General features: G+C 41.7%; 1 protein-coding gene and 1 long non-coding RNA gene across 4 annotated transcripts in view; both read left to right on the plus strand.

The window, feature by feature from the left end:
• The first annotated feature begins 3,348 nt into the window (after nucleotides 1–3,348).
• On the plus strand, nucleotides 3,349–15,435 carry LOC107837087 (uncharacterized). The gene is made up of 2 exons (XR_001663068.1): nucleotides 3,349–3,498; nucleotides 14,035–15,435. It is a non-coding gene; the product is annotated as an uncharacterized LOC107837087 (long non-coding RNA).
• A 2,128-nt stretch (nucleotides 15,436–17,563) lies between these two features.
• The window catches only part of pvrl2l (PVR cell adhesion molecule related 2 like), a 311,115-nt gene continuing 306,342 nt past the window's right edge, over nucleotides 17,564–22,336 (plus strand). For 2 of the 3 annotated variants that reach the window (XM_007559980.2, XM_007559982.2), the window contains exon 1: nucleotides 17,579–18,366. In XM_007559980.2, coding sequence (XP_007560042.1) covers nucleotides 18,279–18,366 — 88 coding nt within the window. In that variant the 5' untranslated portion in view covers nucleotides 17,579–18,278. Of the gene's footprint in view, nucleotides 18,367–22,336 lie in introns of all 3 variants that reach the window. The other variant, XM_007559979.2, reaches the window with a different exon arrangement.

Here is a 22,336-nt window from a genome sequence, read left to right on the forward strand (position 1 = left end):
TTGCAGTAATCATAGTATTCAGACTTCAACATGTGTTTGAAATATTTTGCAGTCTGCAGAACTGACTGAAGTAACTGAAACAAAAACATTAATTCAGCGGTATAAATCATCCTAACAAGCTTTGTTTAGATGAGCAGTAAACAAGTTACAACAACAGGATTCAGTAAATTATGTTGGAATTTCTTACATTTGTGACATTTCAAGTCATTTCTTTTTTGTTTTTACTTTATGCATTCTATAACAGGCTACCAAACATTGTAGTGACAGAAGACTCTGTTTTAATTTGAAGGAACGTGAACAATATATCAGTGTTTCCTGCATGGAGTTCATCCAGGCACATAATTGATTTAAAATTGAGGGTCAAAATTGAGACGTCTCATTTTGGAGAGACAAATTAAACATCGCTGGAGCATCAGATGATGTCAGCGTCTCCAGGTCACATGACACAGCCGCTCCTCAAGAGGCTGACATTTAACAACAGAGCCTGGAGGTTAGTAATCACTTGTTTCTCGTGCCTCACTCAGTCATTTGGTTTCAAAGGGCCTCTCACCTCCTCCCCCGCCTTCAGAAACACACCGCGCCGTCACACACACATGGGCTGCCTTCACCCTAATCTAAGAAGCCTGACCCCACCTCAAGGCTAAAGTAAAACATAATTTTAGAGCGAGTTTTCTCTTAACCCTCATCCCAGAGGGTGAGATCCAGGACGGCGATACGCCAGGCTTTCCGCTGCAGCCTGGATCAACCCTGACTGATGGCGGTGAGACCCGGGCTGAGGAGGCCGCAGCTCGCTGGGGGGAGGCGACTGACATGAAGAGGAAAATAACTTCAGGTATCAGGATGGCGATATCCTGAGAAACTGCTCAAATGTTGCTCCAACCCCTTGAGGATGTTTTAGATTTGCATTCTGTAAAAAATAAAATAAAATACTTAAAAATAAAAAAGTGAAATGGGCTTTTACCTACTTATGTTCAGATCTGCTGCACAACCCAGACATGCAGAGGAAAGCAGGGTGTGCTCACTGGTTAAATCATCCTTGCATCATTTTATTTCTTAGCAAATATCTGCTTCGGGGTTTGAAATATTGTACATTTGGACTTCAATGAAGTCCCGCACCGTCACACAGAAACACACTCCTGTGTTTCCTGCAGGACTCTGCGCCGCAGCCGGGATTTATGTTGCACGGATCTTCTTCCCGAGCGACTAAACGGTTTCTTCTCAACCAGCTGCTGCTGCAGAGGTGCAGCTTTTAAAACTGTCCTCCTGGGAATGTTCGTCGGAGAAGTGAGAACAATGGAGATTTTCTTTTATACTCATAATTAACCATCAAAATTCATAGAAGCTGAAATTTTCTCATTTTGCTGAATGTCATTCAGATCGTTTGGTTTCTGTTTCCCCCCTGATGCCAGAGTTTAAGCTTTCCTCACACAGTAATCAGCTTTGGAAATCACTCATTTTTAAGTTATTCAGAAATCCATGTTCTCTACTTTTATTTTTAATAGAAAGTATCAACAAATGTGTTAGTTTTGTCACGTTTGCTGTTCGCAACAAATGTGACAGAAGGTGTAACCAAAACTGAACTGTTTGGCCTAAATTCTAAAATTTTTGTGCAAATCCCCTTGAAAGCAGCATGTCAGTGGAAAAACATGGTGTGGAGGTGCTTTTATTTTGAAGGGACACAGAAGCTGATTAAAATCTTTGGACAATGCATGACGCCAAATGACTTGAGGCTGGGGTGGATCTTCACTTTCTAGTGGGGCAAAAACCTTCCAGGGATTTTGAGATGGGGGTTAGGTCAAAACATTTTCATGTTATAAAACGGCCCAGTCAAAGTCCAGACCCTTAAATAAGAATTTGTAGCAAAAACTTTTAAAATCGTTTACAGGCGCTCTCCATCACGACTGACTTACCCTGAGCTTTTCTGCAGGTTTATTAGTTTAGCACATTTCAGCAACAAGGCAGTTCAATGAGCTTTATGTGGTAAGTATATCATACAGTAACAGAAGAAATAATAAATATGATATTTCATCAAATGTAAAGTAGAATGAGCAACGATTTCAGATGAGCAAATTGAGTTAAAACTTGTTGGATTTGCAGAGCTTTGACTCGGGGAAGCTGAATGTTTTCACCACACATTTTATGTGAAAAGCAGTTTATTAATTAATTTCTGCTTTATAATTCTGCTGTACTTTTCGCTTTTAATGTGAGGAAGTGTGTACAAGTTCAAGGAGCGTGAATACTTTGTGCTTGGCTCCGTATTCCCATAATTAAAATTCTTTTGGCTCATTACTGGCTCCTACTTTTTGGTCTCCGGTTTTTCCTCATATTAAATGATCTCAGCAACAGTTTACTAATGCTGCCTGCAACTATGAGGGCACTTATATGCATGACATGTCTTACTTGCCACTTCAGAGGCCTTGACTACGGGCTTACAAGCATGACTTCGAGGCAGAATTAAACCGTGCAACATGAAAGAACTCAACTCTCCACAAAAAATTGGCACAGCAAATTCCTCCTACTCAGGGCTTTGGATTGGTAATAAACTGTCTGCCACATCCCACACCGTGTTTTCCGTGTCTTTCTCTGGCGAAACAAACTGAGGCATCTTCTAAATAATCGTAGGGTTTTCCACAGAATGAAAATAGCAAGCCTCCACTACTTCATGTCAGCTTCCTGCCAAGCTGCTTGGCATTTCCATCGAGAAACTTCTGTGTGTGTGTGTGTGTGTGTGTGTGTGCGTGCGTGCGTGCGTGCGTGTGTGTGTGTGTGGTGGAAGTCAGAGGGTCTTGTGTTCTACTTTGCTACAACTTGGCTGCAGCGTTGGGAACATGGAGCTCAAGCTGTTTGTGGATCTTTGATGGACACGTTTGGCTTGATTGTTAGAATATGGCTGGTTTGAGGAACAGCTGAGAGGCATCAGCCCCGTCTTTAACCTCCTGGTGTCTCGTGGTGTCTGGCGTCTCTAACAAGCATGAGGTGTCCTCCGTGTTGGTGCCTTGACCTGCTGGCTGCTGCTTCATTAGACACCTACTGCACATCTCACTGCTCAGGCCCGGCATGAAAGAGAAGTTCAGTTTGTTTTTTCAGTGACCTTTTGTTTCAGCCGGGTCGCTTCTAATTTTATTGAAATAATTACCTTTGTGTTATTTTTCGTCTCTGTTCTATTGAAGTAAATCTTGTCATTTTTTGGTTCCTCTAAATTGGTTTTCTGCCTTTTTTTTGCTTCTTCTTCTTCTGAGTTTTATTGCTGGTTGGAAAACCAACTTAAGGTGCATTTCTGTTTGCTTAAATTTTCCTTCCTCATAATTTGTGTAACACACCTGGTCTTTGGTTGCTGATTGTCTGTGGCTCCTGCTGCTCACGGCTCCTTCAGTCATTATTTCCTGCCAGGTTTTCTTTCTCCACTGGTTTGGTTCCAGACGTTTGTTCCTATTGAATCCAGCAGTACTTTTGGGTTCATCCTTGAAATTCTGGATTTCCTGCAGCTCCTTCACTTCTGTGAGTGTTTTTTTATTATTATTGCTCTGTTTTTGTGGTCTCACCTGCTGGTGGGGGTGAGCCGACCCCTACCAAGCAACTGTGGAACAACATTTGCTTTTATGTAAGATGTGTCACACAGGCTAAAAGGCCGTCTATAATTGAATCCTATTTTATTAAAAATCCATTTGAAGGGCTGCGTTTGCTGAAGAAGGAGAAATAACTCAGTTATTTTCCTGCAGCAAACCAAATTACTGAGCTTTCTGCTGTTGTTGCTCAGTTTTGGATGTTTGGGGGGAAATGAACTGTAGTTTGGATAAATGCTGCTAATTTCAAATGCTGTGACTTTATGTGGACTTGCAGCAGAAATGTCTTGATTGTAGCTGATGCTCCTTTTTTCTGATTGTGCAGAATTATCTTCTCCCAGTGGAAATCTGTAGTAAAGATGGTGAAAAGTTGACTGTTTTGACTGACTTTAGATGCAGACACTGTGATAAATCTTACCTGCTATTCATGCTGCTGGATGTCCACTAAATGAAAAAATCCATCTGTCCAGAAGCTGAGATGTTGGACAACAGCTAAGAATGAAACTTGGTCATCCCAGGGCGAGCTGCATGTGTCCATCTGCTTTTTTCTAAACTGCAATATTTGCTTTACTTGCTTGTTGACAACTACTTTTATATTAAGACACAGTTCCTTTCTAGATTAAGAAGAACGGCTTTGTGATGAAGGCAGAACCAGAGAGATGCAGAACCAGGCTGAAAGTGAAGTTTGTTTGTTTGTTTTTTGTTTTTTTTTCCATAGAATTGAAAGTAATTCAGTATTTGACACGTTTCTGCTGATTGGTAAGAACTGAACTTGGATCTGAAATCTGAGGTTAAATATCTGCTTATGCAGCAGAAATGCTTGCAAACGATTTTCCTTTGAACTGATATCCAGTTTAATCGTGGACAGCAAAACTCTTTTTAAAATCAACTCATTTTGTTTTGATGTTCACATAAAACAAGTCATTTATAGCTACTTGTCATCTTTAGATACTTGAGCTACCAAATCTATGTTTTGTCTGATCCAAATGTAATTTACCGTTTTATCCAAATGTAAAACTTCTGCCACAACAATAATCCTGTGGAGAAATTAATCTTAATGTCTTTTAAGGTAAAAAAAAATAAAATCCATATTTTCTTATCTTTATGCCAAGATCTTTGTTTCTTCTTATTTTTATCAGCAGTAGTGCAGAGTAATCTTTCCAACCATTGTTTAGCCATTTTGATCCTTTTTACATACATTTTGGGGGAAGCTGAGCTCAGTTTCACTTGCCTGCATGTTTAGCAGTTTATTACTGACTTGGAGAGAACTGGTCTGATGGGCTGAAATGGGAAGAAATATTTGCAACATGGAGATGGTCTGTTGCTGAATCACTGGTATTAAGGGTTCAGATCTTTATACTGAATCAGAAGTGGTCGGCATCTGTTAATCTGGGTCATTTTAAGTCCTAATCCTGGTTTATGTCGGGGTAAACGGGTAAATTAGCAGACTCACAGAAACACACAGGAAATGATGCGGTTGCCTCAGGTTACCATCGCTGACAAAAGCAGTTAAAAGGGAACTGGACCACTTTCACCACGATTAGTGCAAATCCATAAAATGAACTCAGTTTAGCAGCTCTTCAAATCGATCAGTACTCTGTGCCCCAGTTTGAAAATCCTCAGATGAGAAACAGTCCAGGGTTGAAAAAGCCACTTTTAGGAAACCGCAACATGTGAGAACCTGGATCGGTGGTGACCCCCCCCCCAGGTGAGGCAGACCCACCAAAGCTAAACATGGTAGTCATATTTGAGACACTTTTTTAATATTCATCCTGTGTTCCTCATTTAATGCAAGAGGATTTGAGTCTGATTGTTGAAGAGAGATTAAGCCTGAAACGTCTGATCTCCTGCGGCTGACACCTGCTGTAGAAATGGAGCTGCAGTGAGCAAAGTCATTATTTTTTCATCTTCAGCTTTCATCCTGCTTTTCTCTGCTTCTGTTTTTCACCTGTTTTTATATTAATGTGAACATTCAGAGTCAGCGGCCTCAGATATCTGCTTTAAAATACATCTCAGCGTTGTCCCTAACAGAAGCTAACTGATCCAGGGCTGCAAGACTGGGATTAAATCAAATTGTGATTAAATACAAATATTATGTGCTGCTGTCAATTAGATGCTAAATCAATTACAGGTTATTAGTTTCAAGATTGCATCTACCAGCAGTCTAAAGTTAATCTCATTGAGTTTATTTTATTGATTCTGTTAATGCTCAAAGACTTTGGAATTTAGTCAAAATGTTTTAAACAGCCATTGCTTGTTTGTCATTGTCTTAAAAACAGAAAAGTCCTTAAATGTACGGTTCCAGAAGCTTTTATTCCTACCAGTGTTACTCATTTCCATTCCCTAACTGCCTAGTGTTGCTAAAACGCTTCAAACCCAAAATTATAAATAACTTTTAGTATTTTGTCCTCATGTAGTCTGTTCTTGTAGCCATTTGTAAATGTACATTTTCTTCCTTACTGGACAACCTTCTTCAGAGGTTAACGGCTGTTTCCTGAATTTATCGGCCAGATACGCAGCTTTCTGCCCTCTGTGTTCGTCTGCATCCCTAAGCAACATGTAATTCATGCTCTGACCAACACTTATGGTGTTTGTCCACCGGCTTGTCTGCACTCACAACAAATCGGGTAGCTGTGAGTCTAATTAGCATCACTTGTCATGAAGACCCTGCTGTTTGGTGATCTGGGTGCTTGAATAACTCAAACTGGTTTTAATAGTTTTCTATTGCTGCTCATGAGGTTTTGCTCACAGCTTTATGGTGAACAGATGCACAGGAAACATGAAAACTGGAAACCTGGAGAGACGCCGCCGCGAATATCATCTTTCTTTGCTGCTCGGGCACATTTAAGCTCTGATCAGTGCAGACACATAAAACAGGCGATTTATTTGGACATGTGACATTTTCCTTGAGTGGACACTAAAAGCTTCAAGTGCTGCAGTTATCCGAGTCGCTCCTTTGGAATCGGAGGCGTCTCCCTCGCCTTCTTTGTCCTTGCAGTTGGAAGAGCCTGATGTGCTTTTTGTTTTTTGTGTTTCAGTTCAGAAAAAGAGATATTTTTTTTTTTCAGAGGATGCAATCCTCTCTGAAAGCAGACTCTCTGAACTTCCTCCAGTAACTCGCCTCCCCCTCCTCGTGAAACCCATAACCCGGGTTACCTCAGTGGGGACTCTGCAGGATGACTGGCAGGCACCTCTAACCCTCCAATCCTCTGTGGTTAGAAGCTGAAAGATTATCCACTGAGCAGCTGCCTTTTCTTTTTATTTATTTATTTGTTTGGTTTTAGAAGGCTCTCTTCATCCGTTCATCCATTCATGTATCCCTCCATCACAACCTCCTCTTGCTCTAAAACATACACAGACCTGCATGCAAATGAAACCTTTCAACTGTGGAGGCAGATAAATGTGAAACTTATATCTTCTTACTAATTTCAATGAAGCCATTGATCCAAGGAGCAAATCACAGTGTAGGTGTTGAGCTGTCATGATGTAAGAGGTGATTTATTTTGCTCTCTGGAATGACAGACGAAGGCCTGGAGATGTATGGAGGAGAGAAGAGGGAATGGGTGGATGGAGTGATGCATGTCGGGGAGGAGAGATGATTAACGAGCCAGACTGACCTGCATCCAGCCTGACATCATGGATGCAAAGAGAAACAGACGATCTGAAAGTAAACCAAACATTCACAGGGATTCTTTTTATTCCTTTATGTGAGTTTGACCTGAAAAGGAGAAGTTCAGTACGACATGATTATGGGTTTCGACTTCATCTGGAATAATTTGTGATGTAGACGGAGCTGACTTCTCATTCTCTGAGTCTGTTTACAGCCAGAAGCTGCTCCCCCCTCTAATGTTTAAAACACCACTTCTTAGCTCTTTAGGCTTTTGTGAATCTCAAATCTGAACTTTTGACCCTCATTTGACTCAAAAGTGGTTCATGTACAAAAGTTCAACTCCCTCGAGAAACTTCTTCAGTGAAATGAGCTTTGAGAGAAAAGAAGCTGCCGCAAACTTAAAGCAGAGATTAATAGGAAGGTTAGGAGGTGAACGAGTTTTCTTTCAAATTTTTATTTTTCTGCTCAAAGGTCTAAATCATCAGTCAGTGGTTCTTCACATTAATAACCCAAAGTGAGTAAACCAGGAAAATATATGAAGTACTTCTTGCTTTCGACTTGGACACCTTGTAGGTATTCATACTTTCATTTAATAAAAGTAAGTGTTTTATATTGTCATTGACTTTGCAGCAATTCCTCATACTGAGCATGCACACAGTGACAGTGGAGAGGAAAAACTCCCCTTTAACAGGAAGAAACCTCCATCAGAACAGCCTCAACTGACTGGAGGTTTGATAAGATGGAGGATATCCACAAAAACAAACAGATGAACTGGTGCAGGATTATCAGCTGGTAACACTGATGATCGCTCCCTGCTGGTGGAGGTTTCTGCCTCCTGGAACAGTCTGGAGGTGATGTCTGACCTCAGACTGTTTAGTTCCTGAACAGCTGGTTGAATGAGTTTATCATTATTTTGTGATTTTGGAGCAAACACTGGTTTGGAGAACTACACATCTGTGTTACATCTGACATTCTGGAAATGATACTGATCCCTTCCACCCTGTCCCTCAGGTCAGGGTTCAAGATCACGTCATAGAGTCACTCCTCAAAGATAATCAGAAATATCCCTTTAAACAAAAAGTTCTACCCAGAATATGGGTCAAGGGAACAGCTGAGTTTGGGCTGTAAGACTATAACGGTGTCTAAACTTAAAAACAAAGATTTAAATAACTAAACACTTTCTCTTCTCTCCTTTATTTGAAATGTGGTGTAAAATTTTAGAATCTGGTTAATTACATCCTGGGTTTTTGTTCTGGAACTAATTTTCTCATCTCAGGTTTGAGAACATGATCTAGGCGTCTCTGTTTTCAGAGATGCTTTCTGTAATTAGTCCAAACCCGTAAGAATTTAATGACTGGGTTCTCTCCAGTCTGCCTTCCAGGAAAAGTCACTGGAAGTTTGTACTCCTGCTGTGTCTAAAGGTAAAGAGAAACGTGAAGCTTCGGACACTTTTCACTGACTCTAACATCTTCCACTTTAAAATGACTTTAGTTTGTCTGCACTCAGTTAGAAACACCTTAAATCAGTGAAAATCTCCAAAACATTATTTTAGATTTATCAGTTTATTCTTTCTACAGGTCACATCGTGTCCATAAAATGTCATTCTGAGGGCCACAGAGGGTCCTCGGTCCACACCTTTACATCCAAAGCCCGACACAAACTTTTTATTTGTTTTTTTTAACTAACTGAACTTTTTCCCTCCTCGTATCCCTTTGCAGCGTGTTGGTGTGTTTCTACATGCACAGGGGCCGGTAAGTCTCTGATTCAGTGTGACTGATGGGAAATTACTTAAAAACTTGCAGCTCTTGGCATCTAAGCTGATTCAAACTGATTCAGATTTTGTTTACAACATCATTATAGCAGGAGGAATTAATTTGCGCAGTTGGCTCTTCAGGGCCAAACAGGCCTGGAGCCAGAGCTTACTCATTATTTATGTCACACAAATTTCCCCCAAATTGCATTTATGTGGCCTTTTTTGCATTTCAGAGCCAAAACAGATTATGTGCCAGTCCTCTGATGGTTTCAAATATATTACGAGTGTGTTTGACTTTTAGGCTGCGTGTGCATAATGTCAGCAAACGTCTCCAGAAAACCTGCGCTGGGTGTCCTGTTGACGTAATGCTGCGTTTCTTGAGATTCTAATGAGTCTGACCTGTTGGAGATGGTAAATGCCTCTGGGCCACCTTTGAGACTAATGGGACGGATATTAATATTTTGTTGCGCAAGATGGAGATTACAGCTGCAATTACCTGACCTACATAGTGTGTTTGAGTCATTCTTCCAGGGAGCAACACGGTGGATCCTCTGCCTCTTGTTTCGTTGGCTGAAGTCTTCTCCGTTAATGTTTCTGGGTTCTGATCCAAACACCTGCATCAGCTCAGATTTACACTTCCTCTCGCTGCTAAGCCATTAGCTTGTTGGGCCAAATGATCCAGAAACACTTTGTGTCCAGTGAGGAAGAGTCTCATCCATCAGAGGTCTGTTTCCATGCGGTCGTGTTGCAGGTCGTTGTTGCTTGTTAAAGTACCAAAGCTTAAGGTTTCAGCAGAACACCAGTCTCTCTTGCAGACTCGTGTGTTTTCCTCAGAGCTGCGATGTTTTCCCCAGATAAACACAGAACACACACCGGGTCAACTGCATGATGTCAAAACACCATCGGTCAGACGCTCCAGGTTCTTCCTGCGCTCTGTGGTCCGGCTGTTTGGAGTCCCGGCTCTTTTTGGAGCTCTGAGCTGCAGTCAGAGCTCAGTTGGTGGATCATGTTAGGCTGAGACTTTTCATGGACCCTGAAGTGAAACGTTGCTGATTTGAAACTTGCCCTCACTTGTCTGTCTTCTACATTTTACTGTTGAACCTGGTCGTCCCTGAACAGTACGGATGTGGAGAGACCGCCACCAGGAAGTCGGTCTACATAAAGGCTTATGAGGAAACCAGGCACATCAAATATGAGACTTTTCTCTCTATGAATAGTTTTAATCATTGGTGAGCATGAATTTAATTAATATCCTGCTTTCAAATATATATTTTAAACAATTTGGAGAATTTGTACCTCAGGTGATGTAAATCCATTTTAAGTGAATTTCGTGCCCTTAAGCAAACTTCTGTCTCTACATCCAAAGACTTTCCTTGGCAGAAATGTTAATTTACACTGTCTTGTTTCTTAGCACAGATCAGTCAAGCTTTCTTTAAGACCAATAATCAGGGAAGGAAAGTCCCAACTTTATAGACTTTGAATGTTGGACGTGTTCAGGATCATTGTTTTGTTGAAACACATGTCCAAGTTTCAGCCTTGGACATGTGAAGTCCATCCTCCTTCTTCTTTTCACTTTCTGGAATATGCCATTAAAACCGGCTCTGATGCAGCCCCACAGCATGATGCTGCCACCACCAGTATCCTTACATTGACTCTGAACATGCTCGTCACTGTGGACAGTTTGCTCAGTCTGTGTCTTGTATCAAGAAACAAACATTGTTTATGTTTCCATAAATGTCATAAAACTCATTTCCAAATGCAGAGCTTCATGGTTTAATGTTCAGAGATTTTTCCTTGTGCATATGTAAATCTAATTGTTAAAATCTCTGCATGGATCGGTTGCAGGAACGGTTGCACCGCATGTGAATTTCCGTCGTCTCCCTCAGAGGGCTGGGACCTCTGGTTGAGAACCTCTGATTACTGCAGTCATCCCTCCCTCAGGGACAATTGTAATTTATTGTAACTCCCACTCTTCCTTTTCATTTTCTACCCACACTGAAACCTAACTCTATAGTTTCCATTTGCAGCACGCTGTTGGAGTTGTAAGAATTACAGTAAGGATGTAACGCTTGGAGGATTCACTGTTTTATCCTTGAGATTTCTTTGCTTTTCCCCTCCTGGCAAAATGGTAATATTCCAAAGTCTTTAGTTCTGAGAGCAGAGGAATAAAAGGCAGCTGCTCTCTGATGCTGCTGAGGCTGATGTGACCCGTAGATCAGCTGCTGATTGGTGTTCAGTGGTGCTAACAACATGTTGACCCGACTCTCTGTGCTCCACTGCTGACCATTACTGACCAGTCTCCCTAAATGTCAGAGCAGCAAATTTCAAACTCAAAGGCATCTTTTTGGTTAAAACCTGATACTGAGGGTTGTGATTGTGCTGCTGGGTTATGGATGGACATCAACCTTTCCTTGTCCTTACTGCACATCAGACACAAAGCCTGAATGCTGTGATGAGCTACACTTAGTTTTTTCATTCAAGTCAAATAGTTTTGCTTTTTTCGGCCTAATCCAAGGAGAACCATTCATTCTACCTGATCCTGTTCTTTCCACTCTTCCATAAAGCTATGCTTGTGAAGTGCCTGGTTAACAGGTTTGCTGTTCGTAGGCTGAACCCTGTTGGAGGTCGACGTCTGAGTCTTTGTAGGTCTGCAGTTCCTCCATCCTCCACATGAACAGAAGACTGAACAGAATCTGAGATGTTGGAAGTTCTGGATTTTGTTAAAGAACCTTATGGACCTTTCTGGACCTTTCTGCTGGATGTTTTTGGTCTTCATGATTATTCTCTAACAAACCTCTGAGGACTTCACAGAATGGCCGTGTTTATGTTGAAATCAACACACACACAAACTTTGACAGTTGTCACAGTAGAAAAGCTCTTGGAAATGATGAGATTCATGAATTTATTAAACCATATTATCATTTGTTGTTTTCTAGATAGGTGGAGTTTAATCTAGCAGCTAGCACAAACATGAATGAGATGCTCTCCTGTCTTTCCCAGTAATTATCATTTTATTTTATACAAGTTCTGAATTACTCACGTTTGTACATTTGAAAATTACTTTATATTTATAGGAACATAAACTTACCGGGTACCAGTGGAAATAATAATAAACAAAGTATAATTTAATCTTTTCTTTTTTTTTACCCACCCATGAATATCAGATTTTTCTAACATTTTGATTGTGAAATTGGCCTGATGGGATAATGGATTAATTTATTCTTAGTTTCTTGTTATTCAACACTTAAATGACATGTTTTGATGGTACACTTCCATTTTCATTAAAGTGCACTGTGAAAACATGTGAGGTATGTCAGATTAATTTAAGTGTCTAATAATGAAAGAAACTTGAAAACTTTATTGCGAATAGAAACAATGAGTTTTACTGGAAGACTAATTTATTCTATATTTTTATGTCTGAGGGTTTCCAGTGGTTGTACAGGACACACAGGAAACTTTCCCTCGCATATTTATTCCTGCAAGTTTTCTGTCTCTGCAAACTTTATCTGCACAGACTGCTGCTGCAGAAGGAGGGCTTCAGTTAAAAAAACAGTTGTGCTGAAATGAATTCCTGTTCAGAAAATAAAATGGCATCCTCCTCGGTGTTTTCACAGCAATAACTTCTAGATAAGGATGAACAGAGAGCCAGGGAACATCATGAACATGATGCATGTCGTTGCAGGAGCATTACTGTCAGGAGTCAACAGATGGCGGGATGTAACCGGATCATTTGTATGCACCAGCACACACACGCTCACACACACACACACACGTACGCATGCACGCACAGCGGGGACCGGCAGAGTACACAGCGAGCTTTCAGAGGACGGAAGGATTCTCTGCTCTGCTGTGATTAATGGGCTGATTGAGGTTGGAGCCAAAATAGGGGGTGGGCTAGTTTGAAACCCACTAATGAGGTGATAATGGAGAGGTGGGTGGCTGAGGCCACCACCCTGCAGAATGGTGGAAGTGAAGCTGGGAAGGCTTCAGAGGCAGGAGGGAGGAGAGCTCGCTCTCCAAAGGGAAGATTTGTGTTTGTTTTTTTGGCTGGTCTGAATGCTGAAGGTGCACAGAGGCAGAGGGAGGCTCGTCTTTTATTCAGAAACACTAAAGCAGAGAGTGTTGCACTGCAACTGTAGGTGGAGCAGGCAGGTGGTAGTTTCACATGATGAGGGGGTTTCAAACCGTGATTGCTGGTTTTAGAATGAGGTACTGCGGGTGTTCTGCAACGAATGGAGGGCAATGCAGCGCTGTAAGCAGGGGGGACAGAAAACCTCGTTTGTGCTTAGCAAAAGATCAATAAGTTTAGGGATGAAGAATGTTTTTGCAATTCATTAAATTGACATTGTCAGTGGTGTTTGTGGTAGTACATTAAGATTCTCTGGAGATGAAACTCCTTTCTTCTGTTTCCGTGTTGGGATTTGAAACCTTCGGACTGGACTCCACCTGTTAAAACTTTAGTGGCCCTTAATGCCCATTACAGGGACGTCTGGTTTAGTGGAGCTGGGTTCTGCTGAGAGCTTATGAGCAGTTAATGGGTCTGCTTCCTAACAGCCGGCTGGCGGACGACCCAGGTAGAAGTGTTAAAGTGACGAGGGTGGAGTTTATTCCTTGGAGAACACAGTGAGCCGATGGCTTTAACAGCGGACGACGAGAAGGATGTAAAATGGAAACATATGACCTGCTGCTTTAATGAACAATCTGGATTTGATTATTCTGCAGTTTCCTTGACTTTAATTGTTATGTTAGAGAACATTTTTATGTTCATCTGTCACATGGTGGCAGTCAAAGCGCCTGGCGCTCTGAATATATGGAGAATATAACCCACCATAACTCCACTTAGTGGGGCAAATAAGTATTTGATACACAGCAGATTCAGGTTTTCTCACCTGTAAACAATGGACAGGTCTGTCTGACAGAATCTAATAAATCACATTGTCTGATTTTTAAAGAATGACTTCATATTTTCTTTAACGTTTGATACAGTTTCAATAAAATGATAATAAAACACTTTGGACTCTGTCAACAGTGTTTTATTAAAGATTTATAATGTTTAAAAAGATTCAACACGTCTCCAACAAGATTCTGATTCAATATTTCAATTTAAGGATATTGTCAAAATGATCTGGGGATAACCAGAAGTGGATAACCAGCCCTCCCTTTGGTCTTTCTTCATCTTAATGTGGACAAAGTGAAGACAGATGCACAGCGAGTTCCGGTTATCAGTTTCTGCATGTTCTCCTGAATCTCACATCCATAATTCTGCTTCAACTATTAATCGTGTTCACTGACTGATCTTTACGGCTGAGGCAAGGCAAGTACGCTTTGTAATCTGAATAATAACTTCACAGAAAGGCTTGGTGTTATAATTGTAGTTTGAGCAGAAATGGATAATATGAGGAAAATGGCTCGACTGTGGTGTGAATATCTGGTTCTGTTAGTGTTTCTGACTGGATCTCACAGCCAGTGCAAACACAGATTAGACATTTCTTGGAGTTTCAAATGTCGAGGTTTTTTTTTCTGGAACATTTTTTAGTTTAATTTCATTTTTTTGGTGGAAATGTATTGTTTTTTTCTCCACACTGGCCCTGACATGCTGTCGTATCTTTGGGTCATGACCTTCAGTGTGGACGGGAGTCAGCTGATCTATTTAGTTTTATGGTGTCTAAGGCTCTGAGTTTCAGCCAAAAACTTTCTGCCTGATTACTGTATTTGTTCACATAAACATTTCCCATTTCCCCTTGATGCTGTCGAAATGATTTCTCCGCGTAGTTTTGATTTTTACAGACTGAGCGACGACTAAACTATCAAATTCTGCCTCATCTCCACAATTCGTGAACAAAATAGGATTCTCAGTTAATCTCCTTCAACTTATTTAAAGACGAACGTAAAAAGTGCCTCAGTCATCTTCAAAGACGTTCTCTTATCGTCATAAACAGCAGGAGGATTTCAGTTTGTTTATTTCCAACTTCTGTGTGTTTGGAACATTTCTGACTTTAGAAAACGTTTCTGAACAAAAGGCCCATCCATCTGGAGACCGAGACCCTCCGCTGCCCCCACACGCTCCGACAGCTGCTCCTTCTCCAACTGTTCCTGCTTCCATGCCAGAATCATCATCAGGAGTCGCAACGTGCATCCAGGGATCATTTATGGTTTCAAAAAACTAAAGATTTGTGTTACCTGATGCACTAGCAACGAAAACAGAAACCAGGATATTTAACCAACAACAGAAATTGGCCTCCAGTGTGACAATGTTAAGGTTTTATTTCACTAAAAATCCAACGAACAATCCAACATTCTTAATTTAGATCCATAAAAGATGACAGATGTTGAAGAATGTGACTTAATTTGATTGTTAAATGTTGTTTTCTTGCTAAAACGTTCATATTACTTGAACATTAACACAATTTGTCATGTTACGAACAAAAAATTATAAAGGTAATTAGATTTTATGTGTGCATCTGTATTCTGACTTGCCAAGTTAATTAAATCTTCTTTGGGTATATTTCTACTTCCTTTGCTCATCTAGAGAACATTTTGTTCATTCTTTTTCACAAAATGATTCAAACTTTTTCAGTTTGAATGGAAAACTTCTCTGAATTATATTTATAGTTTTACTGCAAACAGGACTTTGTGTATTTACCTCATTTTCTCTTTTGCTCCTTTTAAGAAACATTTTCTCCAGCTCCAGACAATCAGTGCTCTGAATGCTTTTTAGATTTACTTTTCTTTTCTGCAGACTAACTTTGTGTTGGTACCACAAGAACAAAGCTGAGCTGGGACAAGAGTCTGAGATCTTCTCGGATCATTAGCATCTTTGATGGCTAAATATGAAATAGTCTCTTAAATATGAGCTGAGGCTTTATAAAGGCTTTTCAATTGTCTGCTGAGGCTGCAGAAATAAACAGAACTAAGTATATTTCTATCGTCTCCTGACATTTAAAGGAAAATAATTTATCCATCCCATTTCACTAGATTTGTGCTGGATTATACTCTTTTGAATTTATGTCTAATTAGTTCATTTTCATCCCATAAGCCTATTTTTAACCAGCTCATTGTCTTCTGAGCGCGGACGGGTTTATCTCTGCTTACGTTGCCTTTGCCAAGGTTCCCACAAACATCAAAGCATCTTTTTAGGAAACTTTTCAGCGATTCTTTGAAAGCTCAAGCAGGGATGAGAGGGATGTTTACTTCATCTTAGATAACCGAAAGAACACAATTATGTGCAACGATAAAATACTTTGTGACCACTTTGCTCTTTGGTGGTCAAATATAAAGTATAAGCTGCTTCCTGGAAAGCCTGGCAGTCGTCTGAGAACATAATGAGAGGTTATAAAAAACAGCATTTTTATCCCTAAAATGTTTTATTTTGAAATAAACCAAGAAAACTCAGAATCCCAGACTGTCAGTATTTTGTTACTGATAAACCTGCTAACTGCATGAACGTTGACTTGAGGATCAAAGTTCAGACAATAATAATATCCCAACCAGCTGAATCTTAACGTAGCTTTCAGAGGCGATCGAGTCATTTGAGTTCTGCATGGAAGATCTTTTCTGAAGTTCATGGATTTGTTTTCTGCAGAACATTTGGTGACCAAATACAACAACTTTATTTGACCTCTGTTCCTAATTTAAAATGAAAATACGTACTCTATAAAATTATTAATGATGGAAGTAATAAAAAGACACCAGGAAGCTTTAAACAACTTATTTCCCAAACCGATAGAGGAATGGAAAAGTTGTGTTAAACAGTTTTACTGTTTTCTCTCAAGACAAAGATAAGATAAATGAATATAGAGATCATCAATCTTTTGACTTTCATTCAATCTGGAAACAGATGCTAAGAGGTCCCCTGATCTTCATCAGGTAAATAAGTCGTTTGAGGGTCTTCCTTGTGGTGATCTGTGTTTTCTGTGTATGTATTTCTAGGTTTTTTCTGAGTTTAGTTAGTTCTGTTCCCCTGAGTACTGGTGATGCCCTGTCCTCCCTGTTGATTGTTCCCAGGTGTTTCTCATTCCCTCATTTCCCTCCCTGTGTATTTAAACCCACCTGTTGTCTTTGTCTCTTGTCGGATCCTCGTCGTCTTCCCGTTGCTTCCTGTGCAACCTGTTTGTATTCTGTTCTTTTGGATTATTTCATCATTAAAACCATCATCATCACTTTACCTGGGTCTGCCTGCGTCCTCCCTCACCTCACCAAACCCCAGATCATGACATTCCTCCTCACCTCCATGCCCTGAGGTTCACATAACATAAGGAAACAAAATATAAACTCTGCAGATAGTAGAAAATGTTAAAGCATGTGCGCCATGTCCAGTGACTGGGGGTCAATGGGTGACCCTGAGCAGAAAATGGAGGGATGAGGGAGTTCTACCGCAGATTAATATTTAGTATGTTATTGCAAAAAAAGAGTCCCTTTTAAAGACACAAAATGTACCAACCTCAAAACTTTTACGAGCAAAACCATTTTTAATAGGAACAATCTGTTTGTTTCAGAGTAAAAAGGATGAATAAATTATGAACTTAAACCTTTCAGCCATGTCAGCTCCAGTGTGACCAGAAAGAACTGGACACGCACCAGTGATCCCAGTTTTATTTTCTCTCTAACTAGAATTAAAACATAAAATATATCCATGTTGTATTTTTAAACAGGCATTATTTTGTGATAATTTTGCGTTGTATGGAAAACCGAGTCTGTAAAATTACATTTTGTCTCGAAATTAAGACTAAGACTGAAAAACAGGAGAAGAAAATATTCCAACTGGCATCTGTTCTGGATTTCCGTTTAGCTGAATAAATCATTACGTCTGCAGTTAATCAGCCAAACATTTTCTCAGTGATGATGAGAATCTCCACCTGAACAGCTCAGAGGACGCAGACATGTTCCCGCAGCCTCTCCTCCTCTCCGCTTTTCGGCTGAAGTCCTCTTGGTGACGCTCTGCTGACATCACTCGGATGTTCCCCACTCAGCTCTGCGCATCAAACCCACGGAGCTCCTGCGACTCTCTCACACTCCGTCCACACTTTGTTCTCCGCCTGCTGCTCTGAACGCTGTCCGCCAGACACGCACCCGCCGCGGGCTACCTGTGCGCACTGCGGCCGGGCCACACGGGGGAGGGGTCGCGCTCCTGCCCGTCGTTAAGACTCTGAGAGGATCTGCGCTCGGTCCGGAATCAGGAGGAGGACGCGCTGAGCTGCGGGAGGAAAGGTGGAGGAGAGAGAGAAGTTGACTGGTTTGAAAGCAGGCGAGCTGAACTGAGTTGTAAGTTTGTGAGCGGGCTGCCGGAGGAATAACTCGGAGTCCGGTCTTGGCACACCTCGGTGTTCTGGATTTTTACCTCCAGTGCAGAAGAATGGCGAGAGATTACGCAGCGCGCTGCCCGCGCTCTCCGGGGCGGAACGCCTGGATGGTGGCAGCGCTGATCCTTCTGGCTGCTCAAGGTAAGCAGAACCGAACCGAGCCGAGCCGAGCTGGGTACCAGCGGAGGCTGAGTCCTCCTGCGCCGCGCGTCCTGGATCACGGCTGATATCCGGACTTTCCAGCCGCGCATTCCCCGCTCATGTTCACAGTCACGTCTCCGCTCCGTCTGGCTGATGTCTGACTGTAAAAGTTTCTGATCCCGTTTTCCCTCCACCAGATCGCAGCTGAGTTTCAGCTGGGGTCTTGACATGCGAGGCGTGGCGTGGTTTTTGTCCTAATTCCCGGCTGCTTCCGTCGGCAGGTGACTGCTCAGGAAACCTAATCCTCTCTGAGCCTCTACAAACCCCTCCATGCACGGCTGACCTGCAGTCTGTGTTTACCTGCAGAGGGAGACGCGTGTGCGGTCAAACGGGACAGCAGCTGATTGCTCCCCGTTAGAACAATGCTGGAAACCGGAGCAACAGGGAGATGATGGGGAGCTGCGCTTCTGCTGGCTTCTCTGTAGAAATCCCGCTTTAATAATTAAGTGGTTAATTAAAGGAAATGCACGATCATGGTATATGAAAATCCATAGGTGGCTCATACAGAATGTTCCATATCTGCATCTTCTCACCGTGAATCGCTCAGTGAAACAGGCAGAGAAGTGGAGAGGGTCACTTTGGTTTTCCTGCTTCAGCTGCACCAGTACTGACCGATTATCAGCCGCTCTGCTGCTGCGCGCCAAAAACGGTCAAAGAAACGTTATAAATGAATCCTGTGGCGCCCTAAGGCATCAATAATGACCAATAATTTTAGCTTTAATTACATGATATCTGAACCAAATACAGACAAAATTGCTGGCCCTCCTGGTGACGACGTTTTAAAAACCTTAAAATTAATCAAACTTTTATAGTGATGGAAAATCTTACAGTGAGAAACTCAGAAACCTTTGATTCTGCTCAGAATGATCAACTTAGGTTCATTTAAAACATGTTCAGAGTCAAACCTCTGATCAGTTCTCCATGACTTCCTGTTTTTTTGCTTGACCACCAATAAAAATGGGAAATATAAGAAAACACTGGTAATGAAGGTTTAAAAAAAACAACAAAAAACCCTCAAAAACCGAGGCCTTCTACTTGTCTATAGGTTGTTTGGGAGCTGTGCAAAGAGAAATATACAGTTTTAATAATCTGTGATGCTGTGGGCCTGAGATCATCCATCATCTGCTCATCGTCTCAGGGTCATGGGAATGTTTGGTGTTTATCTGCATCATTGATCAGAGGAGAGGCGCGGTCCATTCTGGACCGGTCACTTCTCCATCAGAACCACACACACACACACACACACACACACGCACACACACACACACACACACACACACACACACACACACTCCTAAGTGTAATCTTGAGAGGCCAATTTACCTGGAACGAAGCCAGGTCAGGATTTGAACCCAAGACCTTCTAACTGCCAGGCAGCGATGTCGGGTCAGCCAGAGATCTGAAACTGAAACCAGCCGAGTCTGTCAGCTGTCTCAGTTCAGTGGGAAGAGAAAAACAACCAAAACTGAAAGTTAAGGTTGAATTTTCTGAAATATTTCAGTCTGACGTTGTGCTACTGCAGTAAAACATGTTGTCACATTTTTACTGGGAAGCAGTAAATTTGTCCACCAGTATAAAACCTCCTTGGCTTCCTAAAATGTTTTTCTGCAATATTTCAGCCCAACTCCTGACTTCTGTAGAATAACATTTCACTGTTGTTGTTGAAACTTGGTAAAGAGCCAATCAGATAGGGATCAAAATCTGACATCTTTTCTCATTCACTGACAAAATACTGAACAAATCTGTTTGTGGGTTTATCATCAAAGTGTTACGTGTTGAGTCAAATGTAAAATCATAACGGTTGGACATGTCCACTGATGCATAACTGGGAAAATCTTGTTTGTATTTATTTAATGTTGGATTCCAAAGTCCCGCCTATCGAAGTTCCTGCAGCTCAGTTTCCCTTCATGGTCAGTTATTGAATCCAAGCAGCTTAAACAAAAGCCTGCTTGTGTTTTCTCCCTTCAGAAAAAAGCAGAAAACTGCTTTCCCTGTTAAAGTCTAATCAATGCATCTTGACTGAAACTAGTCAGGTTTTCAGTGTTCCCTCCGCTTCCTGCAGCCAGCTGCAGCGTTTCCAGCAGCAGCCAGTCACGCTGAACATATTGGCATAAAAATCTGTTTTCCTGTTCACCGTCAGCAGAAATCTGCCCCGACTGTTGCTTCCACCTGGGTGTAACTCGTATCGTCTGTCAGAGCTGTCCCCGAATTGTCACAGAGGAAACAGAAGATGGGTCATATTGGAGCCGTGTCATCTCTCACGCTGTCGCTCCGCCGAGGCGCCTCAGAGATCAGAGCGGCTGGGAGGGCAGGATATTTCAGGGCTGGGAGCCGCTGGGAGCCGCGCAGCAGCATCTGCTGCATGAGGCGCGCCGACCAACGCTTCTCTTTCCTGTGTGAAGGTTTGACCTTGATGGGGAACAAGCTGTGAACCCAGCCTTCCTCCTCGTATTTGTGTAAAGCATCAGGGCTGTGATGCTGCTGCAGGCTGGGCTGCACAGGTTGGTGGAAGGATGACAGCCGCTCGGCTGAGACTCTGGCTACATCCGGTTGTCTGAGAACTGTCAGATTATTGTGACAGCATCCCCACAGGTTATGATTTAATTTGAGCGTGCAACAACACAACTGTCTTGTTGGAGGAGGAGAAATCCTCGGCGCTCATTTCACCCACCACAGCCGGAGGAGATGCAGGTGAACGCAAACGTTGGTTTTTCCTGGCATCTGAAGCCGTTTTCAGCAGAATTTTCTCTGTCTGCCGTTTCCCAACAGATCTGTGACTGACATGGTGATGATATGATTAGATACAGCAGAAATACTAAAGGTTTATGTTTGTGTGATCACACCTCTGATATTCTTTGTTTTGATACACCTGAATGAGACAAATAAAACCGAAACCGTTCAGTCTCCTGTTCTTACTCGCTCCCTGAAACAGACGTTAAATGCAGCAGAGAAGCCATAATGTTGGAAGAACCAGGTTAACCTTGAGTTAAAAAAAAAGTGTAAAACAGGGTTGAGTGGATCTCCTTCTGCAGCAGTGATAATTAAGTCACTTCAGGTGCCCTCTCTCCTCGGAGGCTGGGCTCTTTGGGCTCCATCCTGCTCTGAAATGTCAGCCATGATGAGTCCCCTTGTCGGCTCGCTGGAGACGAACGGCTGATTAGCTTATCACTTGGAGAGCAGGCGGCCGATGATTATCGCCCTTGCAGCGCCGCGGCCTGATTATCGAGAGTCATTAATGACTCATGGTCTGCTTTGCATTGCACTGCGTTGTTGTTTTGCATATTCATGCATGCATGTGCATTCCAGTGGTCCATTCTGGTTCTCCCTCCGTTTGAAGACTTCATCTGGAGCTTCTCTGCTTTGGCATTTTCATTTTTTCCTTTGGCTTAATGACGACTTGGGATCCCTACCACTTTATGCTTGTTTTTACAAAATGAGCAACATAAATGTGATTTCTGTTGCGCTGCACTTTGTCTGTGAAAGGCGCTTTGAAAATACAAACCTACTTAATTGATGGTTACTGTAAATGTAAGTGAACTCTGATAGTGTCAGTATAATAATGTGCATCTTCCCTCAGATGAAGCCGTTATGATCTAAGCCATTTGTACTTAAGTTGCTCAACCAAGGTCAGACATGACTTATAACACAAGCTCATAGTAATATATTCCTCTGTTTTTCTTTCCAAACTCTGTCACGGCTTCACTAAACCAGGCTGGGAAAGGCAAAAATTAAAATTAAGTTTTATATTATATGCCACCATATTGGATTTTGTGGTTGTGAAAAAGCTGTGGACTTTTCCACTTCCTTGTAATTTTTTCAACATTGAACTAGAAATTTGAATTGAAGTTGAAATACAAATGATCACTATTACAAAAAAAAATCTAAATTCTTTAGCTTTATTTGATAATTT

The sequence above is a fragment of the Poecilia formosa genome, unplaced genomic scaffold, assembly GCF_000485575.1.
Source record: "Poecilia formosa unplaced genomic scaffold, Poecilia_formosa-5.1.2 Scaffold112, whole genome shotgun sequence".
Classification (NCBI taxonomy): Eukaryota; Metazoa; Chordata; class Actinopteri; order Cyprinodontiformes; family Poeciliidae; genus Poecilia; species Poecilia formosa.